Genomic DNA, 22,713 nt, shown 5'->3' with positions numbered 1-22,713 from the left:
CACTCTGTTCATAGTAATTTTTTTTACTGGAGAAGCATAGAATGTCCATCAGCCTGGCCCTGGTTTGATTCTGTATCTGTGAATAAGTCTTGTACAATCATTGTAGTGTCACTTTTGTATTATGCTTAATGTACTTAAACCCATTTCTCTGAATTGATTGCTGAATTTTTCAGCAAATTGTTAATGAAGTTGTTGGCTTGGTGAAAGTATCTAACATGAAGATACTCTCTTCAGCCTTTTCTCTAACAAGCTAGAATAATTAATTCAGGTTGCCAAATACTGTATTCAACAACATCTTTAAGTAAATGTTCTTGATATAAAGTTTAATTTGGTATTTTTTCCCTTGGCCTGATTTTTGATATAATTTTTTCAGAAACAGCTCTCTGACTAATCTTTTCCTAGTAAGTTTAGTATAGTTCGTTACAGGAGTGAAGTGATTCAAATGTGTTTTAAAAGTAAATAGTTCCTATTCTGGGGCTGTGGTTTACTCAGGATACTTCTCAAATGTGCAGATGCTGATTAGGGATGAAAATCTATTCCCAGAGGTTGAGAGAGCTTGTGTGTATCTGGCTTGAGTGACAATGGTTCAGTTGTATTGTTCTAAATTGAAAGAAAATATCATATACTGGTCTAGATTTACTCAGTAAGCATTTGGAGTTGTAAAAAGGGGAGGAAGTCAATAGAGCACCCTACAAATCATTCAGGGAAGTCAAGGATCACTTGTGTGATGCTGGATCATTCCAGCATCTCTAATTAACATTGTGTAATCACACACATTTAATTCTGTCTTTTATTCATTTTGTGTGCTCAACTGTGTGGCCTTAAAATTTTGTTTTGCAGAATTTTCAGTTTAATGTGCCGTGTAAAAAATACTCCTATATTCCTAACTCTTCTGGATGAGAATGGAAGCAGGAGTGGCACAGTCTCCCTTGGCTTTAGGATCAGAGATAGGCATGGAATTACCCAGTTAAACTGGGGCTTTATTCCATGTACTAATTGGAATAACTCTTGGCTTTCTCTTGTACTCGCACTAGGTTAAGGCAACAGCATTTCTGCTCGTGTTTTTGTAATCAGTCTGGCCTTGTGCATTTTCCTGTCTGCTTCTCAAGATTTCATCTCTGCACCTTCTTCCTTTGTGCTGGAGACAGGCTGATGCTGGGTTTTTCCACTAAAACAAGAAGGCATGCTTTATAGCTTATGAATGGATTATTTCTCGTGAGTAATAATTTTCCTGGACTAGACTTCTTTTCTCTTTTTTTTTTTTTTTTTTAAATCAACAAGGCTGAAAAACCTTTCTGGGATTCCTTTAGTCTCTTGATCAAATTCTGGGGTTTTTTTTCATGGTACAGCAATGTCACAATAAAAGCAGGTATAGAAAAAAGAGAGCAAATAGAAAGGTACACCTAACAGCTGTGACTATCAAAAGGAATATATTTCATTGCATAGTATTTCTTCTGAAATTTGCTCAGTTTATAGAATAAACAGGGGAAAAACCCACACCACAAGACACTGTAAATTATTCAATGAAATGAATGCACACTGTGTGTGCAGACTTTCTTTTCAGTCTTTTCTAAATGGGAGCTGCCAAAAGTTCATGAAACTGTCATGCTCATAAATTGTTTAGCAGATCTGCTACACTCTTCTTGAAAGAAATAAGCTGGGATCCATAGCTTCAGTAATTTGTTGAGGTTTTAATATGGTTTTTTTTCCTTTCCAATTGCATATAGAACATTTGGCCTCTATCAGAAATAGAACCGTAACTAACATCTGCTTCTTAATTAGGTGAGAACAGTGAGGGGGCTTGTGTATGGTTTTGGCAACAAAACTCCACAGAATAGCAATATCCCATTGGTATGTGTGGGTGACAGAATCATCTAAAGGGTCATTTTGACATGCAGAAGATACCAGGTTTCATGGTTAAATATTTTCATTTCAGCAGGTCCCTCGTGGAAAGTGAGGAGAAAAGGCTTGTGACAGGACCCTGAGTCAGCCAGAACTTTGGGCAAAAAAAATGCAGATCTTGCTTGAAGGTTAGCCTTAGTCAGGGACTTTATGAATTGTACCAGTCCCTTCTCATCTCTAGGGAGTTCTTCCTCTCCTCTCTGAGGTTTGGCTGCCAGATCATCACAGATTTCTCAAGGCTGTCTCTTGCCTGCCACATCTTCCCTTCTCCTGTGATTCTCTCCCTGAGCAGAGACAGTGGCAGCCCAAGCAAAGGAGCCTCAGAAGTAAACCTGGAGGAAACCTCCCTCAGGGCTTTCACCTAAAATCCCAAAATAAAATTAAAATAATCATCTTACAGGATTCCTGCCTTTTTCCTGTTCTAAAAAGGCCTATTATTGCTTCATATCCTGACTGGATGACTGACATAACAAGTAGCAAAAGGTATTTGTATTAGTCAGCTGTACATGATGGGATGTTCTTTGCTAATCTGTGCCGTAAAACAGAAATATCTGAAGCTCACGCAAAATTTTAAGTAAAGATTGATGTGGCATGCCACAGACTCATCAAAACAGAGATGACTACCTCAGGCTCTGAAAGTTCTGTCCAGAAGGTCTGTTCCATTAAGAGAAATAGCAACATTGCATGCTTCAATTTGTGTGCAAATTTAATTACAGCAGACGCACAGGCTGGGCCCCACAAACTGCTGGCATCTCACTTGTCAGAATGGGTGATTTTACTCTGACTTATCTTTGTTTGGGAAGCATCAACTGCTGGAGTGATCATGGCACTGAAACACTGGTGCTTTTCACAAAAAATCCTTGAAAACATGTCTCTTAAAAATTCCCCCTCAAAGTACTCATTCAGAATACAGTGAACTGCCAGCTGGGCCATAATTTTTTTCATGGGAAATTAGGCTGGAACAGGCATTTATGAGGAACCTACCTCTCTACACCCAAGATCTTACCCTAGCGCTAGAAAGATGTATATTTTAATAGATTTTGGGGGGGTAAAAAGTTATTTTTCATAGTTAATATGCACACATCTCATGTTTTACAGCCCATGTGATCAGCACCTTCCAGCTGTTCAGCGTTCCCGCAGGTTTCATTGGATTCACACACTTTCATGTGCAGCTCCTGTGTTGCTGACATCTCTGTGGACCAGGCTCCTCATTGCTCCTGAGTGATTCCTTCATGTAGGCACACGTGTTGTTTTTTTTATGTCAGAGTCCTTCAAAATACCAATTCCCAGTTTTCTGTCTTACTAGGTTTTTATAGGCCAGTATCTTTCAGGAGCACAGCAGAAGTCGGTGAGACCCCGTGAGGATTCTGGGAGGGTTATTCACACACTTATGAGCCATCACAATCTTCTCATTTCTACCCAGCTACTAAATATAATTTCACAGTTTTTCCTGCTTCTAAGTACTTCTACCTGCCTTGTTGTTTGTAAGAAAATATGCATCTTGTCACAACAGGGAAAACAATAAATCTTCAAAGAAGAAAATCTTCTGGGATGAGGCATGAAAATCATGAAAATCACATAGAATTTTTTTCCTTTTTCCCTAATTTTGCGTCTTTCACTTTTGCTTCCTGCTTTGTGTCAGCTTATCAAAAGTACAGAGTAGGTGAGGGGACTTAGCTGATCTTGCTGCTCACTTATCCAGGGTCATGACAGTGTGGATAAAGCAAACTACAATGTTTATCCTAGAAATGGACCAAATGCTGCGTGTTCATTGGAACATCTGTGAGTTTGGCTTGATGACAAATCCCAGAGCAACACAGGAAAACCAACATTTTGCTCCTGCAGCTTAACAGTGCTGGTGTGTGTTTAATGAAATTAATGGTAAGAGGAATAAGACTTAATAGAAAATTTAAAAAAAAAACCAAAACTCAAAACAAATCCAAGCCTAAAATATGAAACTGAATTTCCATTATGAAAGTTAGCATGCAAGTTGAATAACAGATGAAGAGAAATTATCAGCTTGATTTCTGATCTTTTGGGCTAAACTGAGTAAAGAAAATAGAATAGATTCTGTGATCTTAGAGCTTGAATAGCATTCTGCTGGTTTTGTAGTATTTACAAAATCAGATGTAGGAGCTCAACACTGCTGTACTTTGAGACATGCAACACAACGTTGCACTGAGGAAAAGGTTTGATTTATTATAGTGAATTTGATTCATTATTTAACAGCCTAGAGATTTATATGTGTTTCTGTGGCTTAATAACTTCAGCAACATTTCTCTGTTACGTGTGGAATATAATGCAGGACTGGCAACCGTTATAAAGATTACTCCAAGGTGAAACTGTTAAAGGCAATACCTTTTTTGGAGTCACATAGTTTATCCTTTCCTGGTTAGGTGCATAATGAAACTACTTGTCATTTTTCCATACCAGATTAGAACTGGTTCTGCTTTGCCTATAACCATTTCATTCTTTAAAATCTGTATGTGGATTTTTTTACTGAAGTGAACACACTGCAAAGGAGAAAGGTGTCCACATAAGCATTCATAGCAGTTGACCATTATTTTGTTCCATTTTTATAAGCACAAAATCTATCATAAGTCACATGTGAGATGAAGGTACATCCCAGGAATCCAGCAACTCCATAAGCTGGAACTTTATTTTAGAGATTCTTGCTCTTCTGCCTTGAAGTTTTACCCATATAAATCATTTACAGCCTGGTTTCAGTAACAATGAGCATCCAGAAATCCAGTTATTGCCAGTGGGAGTTGAAGGTATTCAGAATATTTGATGGTCCTCAGCTTGTGTCTCTGTTTTTCCCACTGTGAAATGGAGACAGCAGCTTCTTCAGAGGGTTGCCATGAGAGTAGTTAGTTGGGAGCTGTAGAAGATGCTGAGGAACAAAATGTCTGAGCAGTGTTACTGCACCATTTTCATGTTTAATCATTTCTGCAAAACCACCTCTTGTTTTTGGAAATACATATAAAACATGAAGCGTGAAAAACAACTCTGCAGGTTTGGTACCGTGCTTGGAAAAATCATTATTGGTCAGCATACCTCCAAAAAAACATTTATAGGCTTTTAGGGAATTGTGAACACAATTGAGCAACAATACAAAAACAAGATTGTTTATCTGACTCGAGGTTTTTGTATGGTGCATTTGCTGTGATTATCATGAATCTAAAGAAGGCACTTTCAACACTGAGCATTTCAGCCCTCAAATGCCAAAATAAACAAAATTATTTAAGTGTACTCATGCTTATTTTTGCTATACATTTTTAATGAAGCAGCGATTGCCTGTATTCCACTGCTGAAAATCTTATACAACTGAAAGATTTTGAAGCAGTAAAAAAGATCAAATGTGCAATAAAATGCCATGGCATTAGTCCATGGAAACACTGTGTATATTGCAAAAAGCAATACACATGAAAAAAATTTGTCCATTGCTTCCATTAACTCTTTTGTGATTGGGGACACAAGAGGGCATTACTTTGTTTTTCTGGTTTTGTTTTGTTTTTTGTTTTTTTTAATTAGGCTGAGTTATGCCAAAAGTGCAGCATAATCTACATTTCATAGGTTAGAATAATGCATCCCCCACAGATATTGATCCTGTAGTCATGGGGAGAGTCTCAGAGAGTTTTCCAGAAGGTGTGAAAGTTTAAGGCTAGAGGACTGATCTGTATCAATTTCCCAGAGCACATTCTTAAGGCTGTAATTAGTCAGCTCTCTGGTACCTGGAATAAATCAAGTACTGTTCTGGAAGCTGCTGATAAGGGATGGTGGCTTCTTTTCAGTGTTGTTTTTGGTGGTGTTAAATCACTGGACACTGAGTTTACCTGAAGATCCTGATACAGCTGTTTTACTGGGTGAAAGTATGATCCCCATCCTCTGAAAGATTCAAGTTCTTCCTTCAGATCTTTCACTGGATTTTCACTGGTTGTTGGGAATTCCTGAGAATGACCAGGCTTCTCCAGGAATTTCCAGTCTACACCAAAAACAAGCAACTGAGGAACACATTTGTTATAAAGTACACCCTTACTTTGCTGTCAGTGTGAAAATAAGTATTGTCTTGATTAGCCCTCAGGGCTGGTTTCTTTTCAAATGATACGGATTTTGAAGATAAGCTTGAACTTTAGCACTTTACACAAAAGACCTTCACAACAAGAAATCAGGACCATGCATTAGTATTCCATAACTTTGTTGATGTCAAAACAGTTTGCCTTTAATTTCCTAAAGTATACAAGGTCATAATCCAGAAATAAGAGGGAGCAGAACAGGAGTTGGTAACTATCCAGAAACTGAGTAGAAAAATGCATTTTCCTAAAATGTTATTAAGTTCTGCTGAATGTTTTTGATTTATTCTGCCTTCTCCAATGCTATTTATTACCTGAATAAGTTTGACTTCAGATGCTGTAGGCACAGCTGTGCTAGAGCTGCCTGTTGCATTGCATTTCTTTCTTTGTCCACCAGAGATTTGGAAATCCATTTCCTATCTGTATATTCATATATGCATATGTTCTTTTTTCAGTAATGTAAAATCAAAATGTAATTTTGATGATTAAAAAAGAGGAAACTGTCAGTACACGTGATGTTTTAGCACAAAAAGACACTTCCTGCAGAAGTTGCATCCATATATTATGCAAGTTTCCATGTAAGCATGACATGCACCTGTGCCTCAATGCTAAAAATTATTAAAATGGCTGTCTGTCAGCAAATTTGGGGTTTAAGAAGCTTTATCATTTGACAGCCTACCTCTGCTAAATTAACATTTCTAAATTAAAAATTATAATTTTTTTAAAACCCTCCTTGTTTTCCAAGATTTTGTGCTAAGTTTTTTGGGTTTTTTTTAAGTGAAATAAACATACTGAATTTTTTGGTAGGGACTCTCTAAAAGGTCCATTTTCAGCTCCTTTGATGAAGTTTTGTGGTGAACTGATGAAAGTAATGCAAGAGCTCCAGCTGCTTAGCAGGTGTCATTATAAGATGAACCACAGCTGATCTAGCACCAGTGGTAAGTTTGATGTCAGAGAATAAGTGACAGAATCACAAAATGGTTTGGGTTGGAAGGGACCTTAAATATCTTGTAGTTTCAATCTCCCCTGCCATGGGCAGGGACACCTTACACTATCCCTGGTTGTTCCAAGCCCACATCCAACCTGGCCTTGATATCCAAGTACTACTTCATCAAAATGTTTCCTTCTGATGATGTCTTACTGTAATATGTCATGGAAGTGACAACTAATATATTATATGATACAGTAAAATTATATGATAAAGTATATAATTATATGATAAAGTAAAATATCCCCTGAGCAAGGTACAGAATGATAAATTATGTTAATATGTTATTCCCATTATATTATCATCAGTCAGATGATGATTTAGTATGATGCACCATCAGAAGAACTCAGTGCTATGCCATCTGGGGATTACAAGGTGTAAATTCAACTTGTATTCAATTCAAAGGTATTCCAGTGCCACAATTCACACAGTGCCTAAATTAAGGACAAGATATAGGAGAAAGTACAAAAGTCTGGGGATTGCAGTACTAAGGAATGTCACTGTTGTAAAGGCCAGAAGCAGATCTGCAGTGTCTCTAAGCCAACATTACACCAGTATAAAGACCAGTTCATGAAACTGGTGTGACTGGAGCTGCCATCAGACTCATCAGTCAGGGCTTTGCTCTGCTGAGTTGCAGATGAGTGTGACATAGAAACCAGCTTGATGTTCAGTGCCCTTTACTCAGGCAGCTGGCAGAGATCTGGGTGATGTGGGTATGTGCAGGAAGGCCTGACCACATTCCTGTGCCAGACTATTCATCATCCAACAGATGGTTATCCTATTATTCAACAATTTGCATACTGCCACACTGCAGTGATCTATGGATGCTGCCACTGTGTCACTACACCAAATAGAAACATCAGAGAAGTTTGTTGTGAAGCAGCTTTGCTTGGACTGAAAACTACTCTTGTATGTTCACTTTGGCTTTTTTTTGGTGGTACACTTCATCTGTGTTTGTGCAGTTAAAGTCTGACAACACTGTATTGCCCCTTCAGTCGGACTCCATGATCCTTGTGTGTCCCTTGCTACTCAGAAAAATCTGGGAATCTGTGGGATACCTTCCAGGGCCAGAGGAGAAGGAAAAAATTATTTCATTTATTTATTTTAATGAAGCCCTGAGTCCTGATGCTCCATCCAGACATCAGCTTCATTTTCTTGCCTGGTTATCCTGGTGCTCAGGCTGCCTTCTGCAACTTCTATAGCACAGTTTCTGGTCTTTAGAGAATCTTCCCAGGCACCTTCACAACACCTGCAGCTTCTTGCTGTGCTCTTCTCCTTCCCTGGTAAAGTTTAGATCCCTCTCATGCTCTTGTGGCCTCATGCAGTATCAGATTACTCATAAGCCTTCCACATCCCTACATCAGTCTTCCCAATAGCCCCAATATTTGCCAGCTGGATAACTTGTGTTGTGCCTGAAGTTGTGCAGCCTGATGGGCCACTGAGCTGCTGCCTGGCCCAGAAGTACAGCAGCATCTTGAGCTCTTCCATCAGCAGAAATCCTGGCATCTCTCTGCTTTGCTTGGTACTGGTTTTCATTAAACACATGGGAAATAGGCAAGGGAGCAGCTGCATATCTGTAGAGGCCCAGATATCAGGCCCAGTGGTCCCTGAGGTCTCTGCAGAGAACTGGCAGACACGAGACAGTGGGAGACCTGCATTTCCTAAAGTGACAGCTAGTGAGCAGGTGACAGTGCCAGAAGGGACACTAGAGACCATGTTGAGGTGATTGGATCTAACCTTGGATGTCTTTCCCATCCTGCCTTCCCACCATCCATGCCTTTTAGATTCCCAGTGGTTCTGAGCCCCCAGCCTGGGCTTGTCTGGCAGACAGACGTGCTGGGGTGCAGCTGTGGCTCGTGCACTTCTTTTCTTTGGAAAACCAGCAGGGTGGCACTGGGGGCATTTTGGCCTCTTGTGGGAGAAATGGCTGTTACCATCCTCTCCTCTGCTGAGCCTCACTGCCCACCCTGCCCTTGGCAAGCCTTTCTTTCTCTGTCCCTCTGTCCCCAGATGGGAAGGCAGGACAGTGCTCAGTGTTTGACACATCCCTGCTCCCTGTCACGCTTCTTGATCCATGGCCCTGGCCTCAGCTGCTTCACCTTCATCAGCAGCTGTTCTCCCCTCTCCCTTTCAATATATAAACCATATCTTTATGCAGCATGGGCTGCATGGCAGGTGCATGGCAGTCATGAGTTAGACATGAAACTTGCATGATTCCCAGCAGTCTGGGAATACTTTTATTCCTTTTTTTTTCTCCTAAGAGGAATTATTTATTGCCGATGAAAGATGTGATACTAAAATCTTTATGAGATAGCATTGTGTCTCTATGGAGCAAACATAAGACCTCCACTCTCTCAGGGCAATACTTTTACAGATTCTTCTCCTTTGTACTCAGTGCCTTTCTCCTTCGCTAAAACTTACTAAGAGTAGAATTGTTTATTTCCTTCTGTCAAAAGCTTTGCTCACAAAAGATATCCATAAACATGGTAGAGACATAGGGATGTAGTCATAGAATCAACAATAAAAAATGACTTGTGGTGCTTCACACTCTTTCACATCAAAGAACACCTCACTTCAGATGACTTCCTTTAAAATTACCTTCTTATTTTTTTAAAATTTCTTTTCCCCCAAAATGCTGTTGACATGGACATCATTGACTTTTTCCCAGTGACTGTTAACCACGTGTTGATAATTCATCTGCAAACAAACCAAGATGATGGGAAGAGGGTAATGGCATAACTGAGACAGCTGCAATGCTTGTGAGCTCCAAAGCATGAATCCAAAAGGCAAACAAGCAGGAGATTCCAAGGAGGAATTCCAGATTCCCTGTAATAAGAAAGTGCACATGCTGTGCACATGTTATGTTCAGGTTATTGAGCTTTCAGCAGTCAAAGGCATGTTTTTGTGTGTAATACCCTTCACAAATATTTCTCCTGTAGGTTTACTTAGCTACTTTTGAAAAGTTTGAATTTTTAGAGTCTGTGACATTCTGTAGCAATGTGTCTTAAAAAAAAAAAAAATTGTTTTTGTTCATGTTTTTTTTTTAATCTGCTACTTACCACTTACATTTGAAGTACCTTGGATCTATTCTCTCCATCTATTATCTGATCCATTATATTCAGGGTTTTTAGACCATTTTTACTTTCTTTTATTCTGTACCTTTGACCACCTATTCTGTCTGTTAGTTTCAATGTGTCCTTTTGGAATGAGGGATCAAAACTTTGATCAAGCAATATGCAGGAATATCCTAGATTTCAGCAGGGCTGTGCTTTCTCCTTTTCCTGATTATTTTTACAATTTCATTCCATTTTTCCCTTTACTCTGCTTTTGAGCAGGGAGTTGATACCGTTATAGAGCCAACTCTGTGCTGTAACTGCAAGATAAGTCTTGTGACAGCTTAGTACAGTTGTGTTATTCATTATGTAAAGTTAGGATCATTTTATTCTGTGTGCATCACTATAACACTGAATTTTGTGATGTTTTATCATTTTGCAATTCAGTATCATAAGGGTCTTTGGAAAATTTTAGTCGTAAATCCTCATCATCTTTACTACCGTGAACACCTATTGATTGTGCAATTTTATATGTTCCCAGTTCAGCCTGTACTATAGATTCTACATACACTGCCAGCAGGACATGAGCATTGATCTCTGGGGGATGCCACTCTAAAAACTGACCTTTTCTTTCTGACTGTTTCCTGTCTTTTGACCAGCTACTTATCCACAAATTGACTGAAATTTAAATAACCAGCAAGCTCTTTCAGGATAAAATGAGAAGTGACCTCACAAAAATGTGAACAGAAAATGTATCCATCAGTTACTAAGATATTAATTCTCCTCTGCACTTCTTGATGCAGCTGGGATGAAAGCTAAAGCAATGATACTTAGTGAGTTTCTCAGCTTCATAATAATTCTGATCATCATCCATGTGTGGCATTGCAACTCTCAGAAGAAAAGCAATTTTTGTGGTGTTTCCAGCTTTTTTCTGGAAAAAATTTTGAAGAAGCCCTAGGTAAATAAAATCCCATGTACCCCAGAGCAAGCTGTCTGTTAATTCAGTATCTAGGTTCCTACACTGTCTCTAGAACAGCATCCCAAAGAATAGAATGTGAAAATGTTTACTGGAGACAATACTATAGCCTATATAGTGTTAATTTTACATTTAGATCCATTTCAGTTTGTTCTTGCTTTCCAAGTTCCCGGATGCTTCTGAGTTTTTTATTGGCCACTTCAAATTGTGTGGTGGAGATGGAATTATGGCAGGGTTCAGGGGCAGGGAAAAGGAATGAATTATCTGGGCATTATGGCAGTGCAGAGAGAGGCTACTTGATTCCTGAAACTTGGGAGGTGTTTGCTGTGCATGTCAGCTAGATACGAGTGTGGAAATCACTAGCTGTGAAATTGTTAATGATGGATAATAACATCCAGTGTTCAAGCAGTGCATGGGAACAGTTTATTTTTGATCCAATAATAAATACTTCATGAAGCCCTGGCCAAGGCAGGGGCATAATCTCAGAGATGAGCCTTCCTTGATGCTTTTAAGAAAAGATAGTGCTTGGTAAGTTCTTTTTTGTGTTCAACTTAAATTACTTGAGTTTAGAGAAATATTTGTGTTTGGTAACTCAGTTCTGCTGGAAGAATGGACCACGTAGCAAATTCCTTTGTTGCAGAGTTGTGCAACGTAAGGTATCCTTCAAATAAGCATCTCAGAACAAAAAAAAAAATCCTTTTCACCTTATCCATTGACTTTGGTAGGACTCCTTGTGTAAGCAAAGTGGATGGGCTGGATGTGCAGATTGAAGGACTCTGGAGGAGTAACTCTCAAGAAATTGGTTACGGCTGTAATGGGAGCTGTGCTGACACAGCTGGCAGATAGCTTGAAATTGATGCTCTTGAAAAGAGATAGATCTTTGCCAGAAATATTAGTTTCAAAGAAAAATGACATTTTTTCCTATCATTACTGTCAAATAGTGCTATAGTTTCTAAGCTGGATTTGGTAGAGATGCATGCTCCCGATATTTAATTTCAGAAGAGGAAAGGGTTTCTCTGTGATCGAGGGCCAAGCACACAATACCATAAAATTCATTCTTAATCCTAAAGAAATGTGAAGTCCCACTTGCTAAAACAGTATGAGACTCCTTGGCCCCTCCAGTCTCATCATTACCTTTCAAAAGACCAGTCTCAAAGAGGTTTTACAAAATACTTGTGTATTATGTTATGAAATCTGTCTTTGTACACTTGACTGGTTCTCACCAGGGCTCTGAGGACACCACCAGTCCTCACTAACCTGCCTGGTTTAATTCATTTAAAAACTAAACAAATATTTTAAAACTAGTATTTCTGGCAAAAAAACCCCAATCTGTTTTCAGTGAGCACCTTGTAGATAAAGGCATCCTGTCTAACGAATTGTATAACCCATTTAGTTACACAAACAAGAGGAGTGGTATCAACCACTTGTACTTGGGAGTTCTCTGTAACTGTATAAAGTTTCTTAAATTGCCCTGTCAAGAAAATACAAAGGCAGGATAGATGCAAATGGTCAAAAATAATTACTGCCATTTCACTTACGTGGATTTTGAGGGTCAGCCTTCTTATTATCTCTCAGGCCAAGGCAGGATCAGTGCTTCAGAGCAGGCAAGGGGCTGCTGAAGGGCTTTGTCTCAAAGGAAATGAATGCTGCTGCCGCTCCTAATAAGAATCTCCACCCTATTAGAGAGTGTTTCTGATTTCATAATTCTTTAAATTTTAGCAAAGTCATTTAATATTTTAATTATTTGATTTTTGAGCTCAAAGGTGACAGGGTAGGACATATCTGCCTTGCTGGAGGTTTGCATGTGCAGCACTACTCAATTCATCTATCTCATGGCTTTTTGGAAGACAAAATGACAGGATGGTGTGGAGTGTTTGGGAGAAGCACCCTGATACACCTCTACTGGTTAATGTGAAGTGTTTCTGATGATCTGTGAACAGGCATTCTATCTTGTCTCCTTTAATTCCGCAAATATCTTCAGTTCTGATTCCTTCCATCCATCAAGAGCTTTTCCTCTTTTGGAAGACACAAATAGATGTGTATTGTAGGGGTTAACAACCACTAAAATTAACATATTCTCAAAGCCATAAATAACTTGTTCTGAAAATTTGAATAGCTAACTTAAGGGGGAAAATCAAGTCCCACATATTTAACTTCAGCATTGTTAATCAGGACATTTGAAAGTAAATTAATATTTTCCCAGAGATTAAAAGCAAATTCAGTCTTTTTGAAAATCAGGAGGGTTTATTCATTTCAATTCTGAGGGAAATGAGAGTGGTAGAACTAACTGGAATTGGGCATAATGAGCACAAATTCTGAAATGCTTTTGCAGAGCAGTTTTGTTATCTTTCCATGTAGTCTCTCTCATACTTCAATAGAAACTTTTCAACAGGCACAACAGAAGACTGTTGATAGTACTGAATAGTTCTAAATTATGATTTGAGGATGTTAAATTCTGACTATTTGTGGCATTGCAGATGAAAAATTTGAGCATCAAATAAAAGCATCACTCTAGTAAAGTGGCAGGAGGTTTTTGTATAGAATGATGAATTATGTCCAATATTTAATACTAATCTCTTTCATTACTTGTGTCTTGTGCCTTCACTCTGAAGTCCTTTTTTTCCCATTTCTGTCAGTGGGGTAAAGGAAAAAACAGGTAAAACAGGTACTCTGGCTGTGTTTTGGAAAGTGATTGCACAATTCAGTGACACAGCACATGCAGGAGCAGTATCTGACAGATGCACAGCAATGCCTGTGCCAGATCAGACTAATGGTGCACACAGTTCAGCACTTTTCTCCCAGAATTAGACAGTTCTAGATACCTGTGCGTCTGGATCTGATGGGTTTGCACCTCGGCATTTAGGAGAACTGCAGCCAGCGCTGTGACAGTCTTTCTGAAGTGTCTGTCATTCCAGGAAAATACAGAATGGGCTTTTCCACAGAAACAGGCATTTTTCACACCCCTGGGGCACACTGAGCCTGATGCACTGCGGGGTTTGCTGCTGTCTGTGCACAGGCAGTAGGAGCTCACACACACCTTGCCTTCAGTTTTGTCCCTCAGGCTCTCAGTGCTTCCTCTCCTCACTTCAATCAGCTACCAGAGCATGCCACAAGTTCTGGGCATCTAAAAGGTTTCCTCCTTTCTTTCTTCACATCACACATTTTGAGCTTTCTGACGCATCCTGACTTTTTTTTTTGTGGTAAAATAATGGGCTGTAGCTGCCAGCTACATTGTTCTGCTGGAGTTTGGAGATCTGGTTAGATTTTTAATTAAAGGAAATGTTAATGCCTCCTGGTTTTAAAGAGATGTCCGACATGTAGAATAGGAGAAAATCAAACTAGAGAAAAACTGTGGAAAAAAACTGGAAAACCACAGCTGTGACCACACAAGACATCATAAGCACTTTTGGTGGTGTGAGCTCAGAGATGGCACTTTGTGAAGACTGACTGTCTTTCATGCATGGCCTGAGGTAAAGAATGAGGTGTTCTGCACCACTGAGTTCCCGTCCTGCCTTTAAATGTGTGGCAAACCGTGCTGTTGCCAGTCCTGCAGGGAAAGCCAGCGTGTGTGTAGGTGTGGCTGAGGGGGTAAATTTCATTTCAAGGGCTCATCTCTGAACAGTTCTACAAGCTAAGCAATGTGAACCTAATACTGTAATTCCAAGGGGACTCTTATGCTGTGTGGTAAAATTGCTTATTAAATTACAATCACAAAAAAAATCAGGAGATAGGCACTGTTCAGCTGGCAGCATACAGGAAAAAGAGGCTGAATTCTAATTATTTGAACAGTGGAGTTAGTGTTATTTCACTGTGTGAAAATAAAATTAGGTTATCACTGATATCATTATTAATGTATGAGATGAAGCAGAAAAACAATTTGTTTTCCAACACCCATTCTGCCCCTCCTCCCCAACCTCCCCCCTCTTCCCCCCCCCCCAAAAAAAAGAGAATAACCTAAAAGCAAAAAGGGCTTTCTAATGCAGGCAGCTCTGAGAGATCTCATTGCTATAGCAGCAAAATGTAGATGATTTATAAATTATCTTAATTTGAAGGTGAAGCGTTGTGTAAGCAGTAAGTATTACATTTATTATTTCCTCAGTTAGATTAAAATATAAAAAGGCATATCCAATATGAGTAACACTGTTTATTACTCTAATCAGAATCGGGAAATACATTTTCAGCCACTCTAAACCTTATGTGTTCTTTTATTATGCATGAGCAGCTATTACTACTGTTCATTCATACATGTTCCTTAAGGTACTCAAATTGCAATCTCCACCTTTTGAATGGTTTTCAAATAAATAAAACATCTTTTTTGTATAAAAATATATTCTTCAACCATAATTAAGAATTGAAATTCACATTTTCATGAATGTAACAACTTCATACATGAGATGAATCCATTGTAAAAATTTTAGAAGTTTTAAAGGCAGCATAAAAGTGTTTTATTTTACATTACAACTCTGAACACATCTTATGCCCTTGAACGTGAACTGCCTTGAATTTTGTTAAGATTCTGCTCTTCAGTCTCATTTTCACACTCAATGAGCCGCTACTGTTTCAGTCCAAAAGGGATCAGTCAGTGAAGCTGTGTCATGAAAGTAGATATAGAGTCTGATCAGATCCTTTAAAACTCATTTTTATTTAACCAGGAGTCACAAATCTAGCTGCAAATGCTGCTCAAGATGTGTAGTCTTTAGAGTATAATTTAAGAATACAAAATCAGATTTAAGAAAAGCATGCAGTGTAAAGATAGTTTTCCTGTTCTGTTATCCATACTATGTTAATATATGCATTAAAAGGAAAAACTACAAATACCAAATGCCTTTGATTCACATGTATAGATTTGTTTTACTTTCAAGTAGATATTTAATTATTTACATAAGTATTTCCTTAAAATTAAAAAAATAACAAATTATTCATAAAACTCTCCAAAACAGGAATCTAACTGACGATGGAATTACCCAAGTTTGGTGATTAAATGTTTAGAAATAGAGAACCAAACCTGATCCTGTAGAAAGGACAAGACCCATAACTCTGTGGTGTGAAGAGATACTTCTGAAATATCCTCTACAGTTAGATGCTAAAATTTCTGTTTCTCAGAAATGCTTTTAGTTGGACATTCCAGTGTAAAGTGCACATTTGTGGCATTGAATAGCTGATTTTTCCAGCACCTCAGGAAGCCAGGCCTTGCATATTCCATGAAGAGACCACTGAAACCAGACTGTGAGATCAAACACCAAGTGCTCTTTACCCAATTTCTTTAGAAGGTATAAATAAACATTTCTTGGAGAACAGAAATCAGCCTCACCTTTTTGAGGAATATACCCTGTTACAACTCTTTTGTCCCCCTGTTTCTTCATTCCCATACCCAAAAAGCATTTCCAATTGCTTCTTAAGTGGAATAGCTGGACTGGGAGGGGACCAAGAGCATCACACACTGCAGTGCTGGTGAGGGCAGGTGGCAGCAGGTGAGACACAAAATCTTTTGCATCTCTGATGTGCCAGATGAGTGATTTGACCACCAGGATAATGGATAAATAAAGGACAGATAGTGGAGGTACTTGGGCAAAATTACAAAAAATACCTTATTAGTACTTAAATCACTAAGTGATTTACCACATGTGAGGAAGGAAAGGCTTTGAAAATGCAGCTGCAAAAAATGTAAAAATGTCCAGAGGACATCTGGGCCACTGTCATATAACACAAATGTTAACCATGTATTTTCCATCAGCAAGGAGAACTTGGCTGGGTGGCACAGCCCCACAGACACATAGCCTGGATTTTGAACAATTTATTGGTAGAACAGCTTCTCAACCAGCCAAAGTCAGGCCTCAACAACTCTCAGACAATATTTTATGCATTCAAAGCAAATTAACGGAGATTTACATACTTGTTTTTAACTGTGGCCTCTCTTCATTGCCAAATGGATGTTCTAGTTCATTTCCTCTTTTGTTTCAGTCAGAAATACAATTATAACACTGAGCAGAATCTATTACTGCTTGTTGAAAGCAGCTACTGCTGAGTGAGCTCAGCTCTACTGACTGCCTCCTTCTACCATCTAGTGGTACCTTCACTATACTGCTTTTCTCTCTCCAAAGAAATGATGATCATTCTCATCAGTGAGAATGATAATAAATGTACACTCTCGAAAAGAAAAAAAACCCAAAAACTTCTGAAATGAGCAGTGTACCTAGAGAGGAAATACCTTTTTTTTTTTTTTTTTTCCCTGAGATGGAAAAGTAAGTTTTCATATAGAAGCTATTTTTGAGAGAATAGAAGGGATTCTAGTGGTGTTAAGTAGTAATGTCAGAGAAAAATTCTGCACCCTGTGGTCTTGTAAACAGTAAGTTAGGTTTGTTGATTGATTTCTTACTTTTTTTTGGTGGCAAAGCTTGGATTTTAGGTTGTAGGCTGCAGAATGACACTGTCTAATATCCTAAGGAAATGCCTATTTAGAAGCACACTTGATTTGTTTTCTACTTGGATATTTAAAGGGTACAGCAAAAATTAAAAGATATCATCAAATGCAATGCTTTGAAAATGCATAGAATACTTATAGTTTCTTTCCTGATTATACAATTTTATTAAGAGCTTTTAGTGTTCCATTTTGCAATAGATGTTTCTATTTCATTTGGGGAAAAAGCTTAAATGTCAATGAACTAGAAATTTAAGGTTTGGGATGTTTTCAATAAAAATGCATGTTCTGATTATTTATATGACTGAATAAACATTAATCATCTCAAATGTTTTCTGCTCTTTGAACTGGCTTGTTTTCACAGAGTGCAGGTATTGGTGAATTAGACTACATATGAAATCAAATAAAAAAGGCATATTTCTTCCTTCCCACTTGCAGCAAATTGAAAAGGCAAATTGATGGAAGTCAGAATGTAGAATCTCAGAACCCAGGCTGTTTTGTTTTTTGGGTTTTTTTTTTCCTTTTCTTTTAAAACACGTGTTATTCTGTACCCTAATCATCTTGACAAGTGTTCAACCTGTTTCCAGGGTGGGAAGATCCCCATCAGGTGGACTGCTCCCGAAGCCATCGCTTACCGCAAGTTCTCCTCAGCCAGCGATGCGTGGAGCTACGGAATTGTCATGTGGGAGGTGATGTCCTACGGAGAGAGGCCCTACTGGGAGATGTCCAACCAGGATGTGAGTACTGCCCAGGATTAATCCGCAACTTTTTCAAACGTGCTTTAAAAGTTAATGCCACTTCCTGCCCTGCTTTGCTGTCTCATTCCCTTTCTAGGCTGGAACATCAATTTAAAAAAAAAAAAACAAAAACAAAAACCAATTTTCTTCTACTAGAATTGAAAGCTTGTTCTAGAAAAAGAAGGAAAAGGGGAAATGGTAGGGGTTTTTATCTCTACCACAATTTAAATTTTCACAAATTCTCTTGTTTGATGGATCCCTGTGACAGCTCAAACTGGTACACTCAATCTCCATACCAGCCATCAAGCTCTATGTCAAAATGTGGAATATCAGCCAAGCCACCTTAACCTCTGTCATGTATGTGCCTAGAATATTCCTGCATTGGTTCTGAAGAATTGACAAGACTTTCCCAGATGGCTTTTATCACACTGTTGCTAAGTTATTCAGCTCTTCAAGTCTGGTTGCTTGTTAAGGCTGATCGGTCATTTGGGGATAAGGATCTGAGAGATTTTAATTTAAAAAAATAATTTCACTGTTTCAGGAAGAAAAGGAAAATAACAACCAAACCCTTTAGAAACTAAAAATGACTGCCACAAACCTCTCCATTTAGAATATATTAAATAATCAACTACAGCATGTAGATAGCAATATTCAGTTACACCTACATCCAAAATAAAAGTGTCTGTTAATACAAAATGATGCTGCAGGCCCTAATGATGCCAACTGCTGGGGGCTTTTCCTGCAGTTCAGCAGTTCCCAGCACAAAGGACTCCTTTTCTCCTACCCACAGGATTTCAGTGGCAGCATGTGAGCTGTGAGCACCTGTGATCTTCTTACGCATGTTTAGTGACTTCAAGTGTCATTGGGAAATTTCCAGTTATTAGACATAATGTAAATCCTATTTTACAGGATATTGGGACAGTTCTTTTACTACAGTAAATTGTCCTGAATTCACATGAGCTTATTTTTCAGAAATAATAGGATTTTCAAAAGCCAGTGGTACTGTACAGATGGAAGGGAAAGCAAGAGAGAGTGATGTACACTAAACAGATTAATAAAAGACACAGGTTGCAAACAAGATGTAATAAGGTCTTGCATAGACATAGTATATATACTATATAATATGTCTATATAGGGTATAGACAGAGGTTCTGCTACATCAAAATTCCTGCTAATATTACCATTAAAACATTTACTTAGTTTGGATCGTAATAAAACTCTTCTCTAGACAGCAATTTACATACTTGTTGAATTGGGTGGGTTTTGGTAGGTCACCAAAACTTTTCCAAGTATAAACTCTCTGCAGAGCCAAGTCTGGTTTGTGGGTTTGGGGTTTTTTTCCCATTCCATCTTACCAATTGCTTTTCTAATTATACAACTATGGGAAATAGACATGCTTTTTTAGACCGTGGCTAAATAAGTGATGAAGGCAGCTGATGGGAGAAGTTTTAATCTGGTACCTGCCACCTAAATGAACCCAGTCTGGTGTTCAGAGACCAACAGCTGCTCACAGGTATCCAGAATGACTCAACACCTCTGCAAATCCAGCATCCTCTATTTATATTCCCCAGCAAGGATTTGGAAGCTGAACTTAAGGAAACTGAGTTGAAAAATGCTTCTCATAAAATTAATACCATACATGGCATAATGCAGAGGCTTAAAAATGTTGCTAAGTTTGAGAAATGCTCTTGTTTAAGTAAATAACCATTTTATTATTGTGGTAAGCCATTTCCAAACTGTGTTGGTGCTGATTAATGCACTTCTTAGATGTGTGGCAGGCACCAGAGGTGTCCATTAATTAGGGCTGCTGCACAGTCTGTCGTGTCTTATTGCTTAATTAATAAACATTAGCCAAGATATTGAACTTTCCAAGGAAACTAGTGTACTGATGAACAGATTGTGCTAAGAGTCTGGCTTGCTAATGCTCATGTGAGGGAAGGAAGATTTATATTCCATGCATTTGGTTTGTAGAACAGCTGTGAGTGAAGTCTACTGGGACACCTGTTAGAGGCCACCATATAAATTAATGCTTGTTGCAGAGCTGCAGTATTCAAAAAGAAGGAAAAAAATAATGAAAAGCAAATTTAATGGGGTTTAATTGGTATGCAGAGAAACTACTGTAGCAAACAGAATAAAACTCCTTACACTCCTGAAAGTTTTTTGTAATATTGAAAAAAACCCTACTTATCCTAATATAGTTCTTTCAACTCACAGATATCAAAACACTTGGCAGGTGCCTGGGATTGGCTCTGTACCATGAGGCAGGAGCAGCTGCCTCTCCCTCCTGGTAGATTTTTCAGATGTCAGGAGGACACAGGGACAATGTCCCTCTGGATTCTCTTCTGTCTCAGTCTCATTAAAAAAGCTGTCAGTTAACTTTTGAAAGCAAGAATCTCTGTTACTGTTAATAATGAAACTATCAGGAAGATTACAGCTTCATTTTCAGATGGCATTTTTGCCAACTGCCAATTATTTTGAAATCGAACATGTATAAATTTTGTGTAGATGTCCTTAAAATACAGACAATCATAACCAATATTTAACTCTGTTAGTATTCAAACTTCACAGCAATGTCTAATATCAAACAAGGTGTTGCTGTATCCTTCCTGTAGATGCAGATTTCATGACTGATGTGGTGCTTTGTCAGCCTTAAACTGACAAGAGGAAAAGGCATTTGAGAGGAGTTTACATGCAAACTTTACATGTTTTATAATATAGAATTTTATATTACTAAGAAAAACTTAATACTTCTTCCCTTTTAGGTACATGGATATCTGATTTCTCTGAACAGAGAGAGATGGGTGCTATGCATGTGGCAGAGCAAGAGCTAAAATAAATACATAAATAAATAAGGAACTAAAATGCTCTAATTCTTCCTTTGAGACTTGATTCCCATTGCAGTATTAGACACTTATCAGATCTTTACTCTTGCTTCTTAGACTCTAAAAATAATACTTGCCTCACAAGGGATACTAATGAGGCAATATTTCCAGTTTATTTTTAAAATGTGCTGGTATTAATGAGAAATTATAATTATCCCAGTACCAGCTGGCATTTCTCTTCATACTGAAATGTTCCTTTTGAACAAGAGAGGAAACAAAATGCACTGTGACTTCATTTTCAGAGGTATGTTAAAATAAAGTGTGGCAGAGAAAATACATCTGGAAAATTATGGTTGCTTTTAGGCTTTTCCTGAATAAATTCATTCAGCAAAACCTCATCAGCCCTCTATTGTTGTGTTGAGCAAATGCTGTATGTCTCTGAAAAGCCAAGCAGCATTCCTGTTGCCTTAAAAACAAAATACATTTCATACATTTCATAAATTCCATGTTTGCAACGTGCACAGTTAAATGTAAAAATTTCGGTATCTGCATTTCTGGGCTGCTGAGGATGGCCTCATCAGTGGTCAGCACCAACTAAGCTCTGCCCCTCTGTCATGAGTGTCTACTGAACCCACTTCTGACAAACTGCTTGAGATACATTAATAATAAATGTAGAAACAAATGTGAATAAAATTCCATGCACGTGGTTGAGTTTTTCCCGTCCTGAGTCCACAGGGGCATTTCTGTCACTGGGAGGCAAGGTTCTGAGGGAAATATTTCCTTGGCAATGTGATAGTGGCATTTTCTCCTGTACCTGTAACAGCAGCAGGTACATTACAGGACCAGGTCACCTGTGTTTATAGAACAAGCAGCTGTGTGCAGCTACAGAAGCCTTGTTCCATTTCCTGCCATGCCATCAAGGGGAGCTCAGGTCCTAACACAGCTTCATTACTCTTATTTTATTTACATAATGCTTGCAGCATAAGCATTAGGCATTGCTGAGCAGAGCCAGCATTAATTCAGAATTCAAATAGAGAACAGGGATGTATTCCAGGATAGAAAGATTGAACATATTGAAGCCAGAGCTGGTGCTGTAAAACATTGATTTGCTGTAAAGAGTTTAATGTAACCCCTTCCAGCTGCATTAATATGTCGGCAGCATGTCCGTACATCTGTGTGAAAATGACAAATGTCTCCTTGCAGCACAGAGGGTATCAATGCAGCAGGTGTGTTCCTCCTAAGTGCACAGTGTGGCTGTAAATATTGTGTGCAATCCTTTGTACATTAGAAAACATTAGAAATCCAGCACTGGCTGGATTTTTATGGGGGAGGGTTATGCATGTGTGGTAAGGCTGGACTTTTTTCTAGTTTCATTTCTGATCAATCACTGATTAGTTTTGCATTAAATTTTAAACAAAAAAAAAAATCCTGACTCTGTAATTTGTAACATCATCCCCACTGTCACCACCACTCACTGCAGGACCTTTCCTTGTCTTTTTTAAATCCTACATAGGATGAATCCATGTAAGCTGTTATGAATCCATGAAGCTTTCCATGGACCTTACTTACTTTTGCTTCCTATCAAGCCAGGCTGCTGCTCTTCTTTTCAAACAATGTTTTTTTCTACCCATGTTACTAAAAATAAGCTCTCCTTCAACTGTGATCAACTAATTTTTCATACATGTAATTAATCTATGGCAGCAGACTTGTTTCTTTCTGAATCCTTACCAAACACCTTTTCTGT

At 38.4% G+C, this 22,713-nt stretch overlaps 1 protein-coding gene across 8 annotated transcripts in view; it reads left to right on the top strand.

The window, feature by feature from the left end:
* EPHA6 (EPH receptor A6) overlaps positions 1-22,713 on the top strand; it is a 371,203-nt gene that overhangs the window by 341,671 nt on the left and 6,819 nt on the right. For all 8 annotated transcript variants that reach the window (XM_086884184.1, XM_086884183.1, XM_086884182.1 and 5 more), the window contains one exon: positions 17,998-18,147. In XM_086884184.1, the coding sequence (XP_086740310.1) occupies positions 17,998-18,147 (150 nt within the window). The remainder of the gene's footprint in view (positions 1-17,997; positions 18,148-22,713) is intronic.

Source organism: Cyanistes caeruleus, chromosome 3, assembly GCF_971803275.1.
Source record: "Cyanistes caeruleus chromosome 3, bCyaCae1.hap1.1, whole genome shotgun sequence".
Lineage (NCBI taxonomy): Eukaryota > Metazoa > Chordata > Aves > Passeriformes > Paridae > Cyanistes > Cyanistes caeruleus.
The sequence above is the reverse complement of the archived record's forward strand: the minus strand, read 5'-3'. Positions and strand labels throughout refer to the sequence as shown.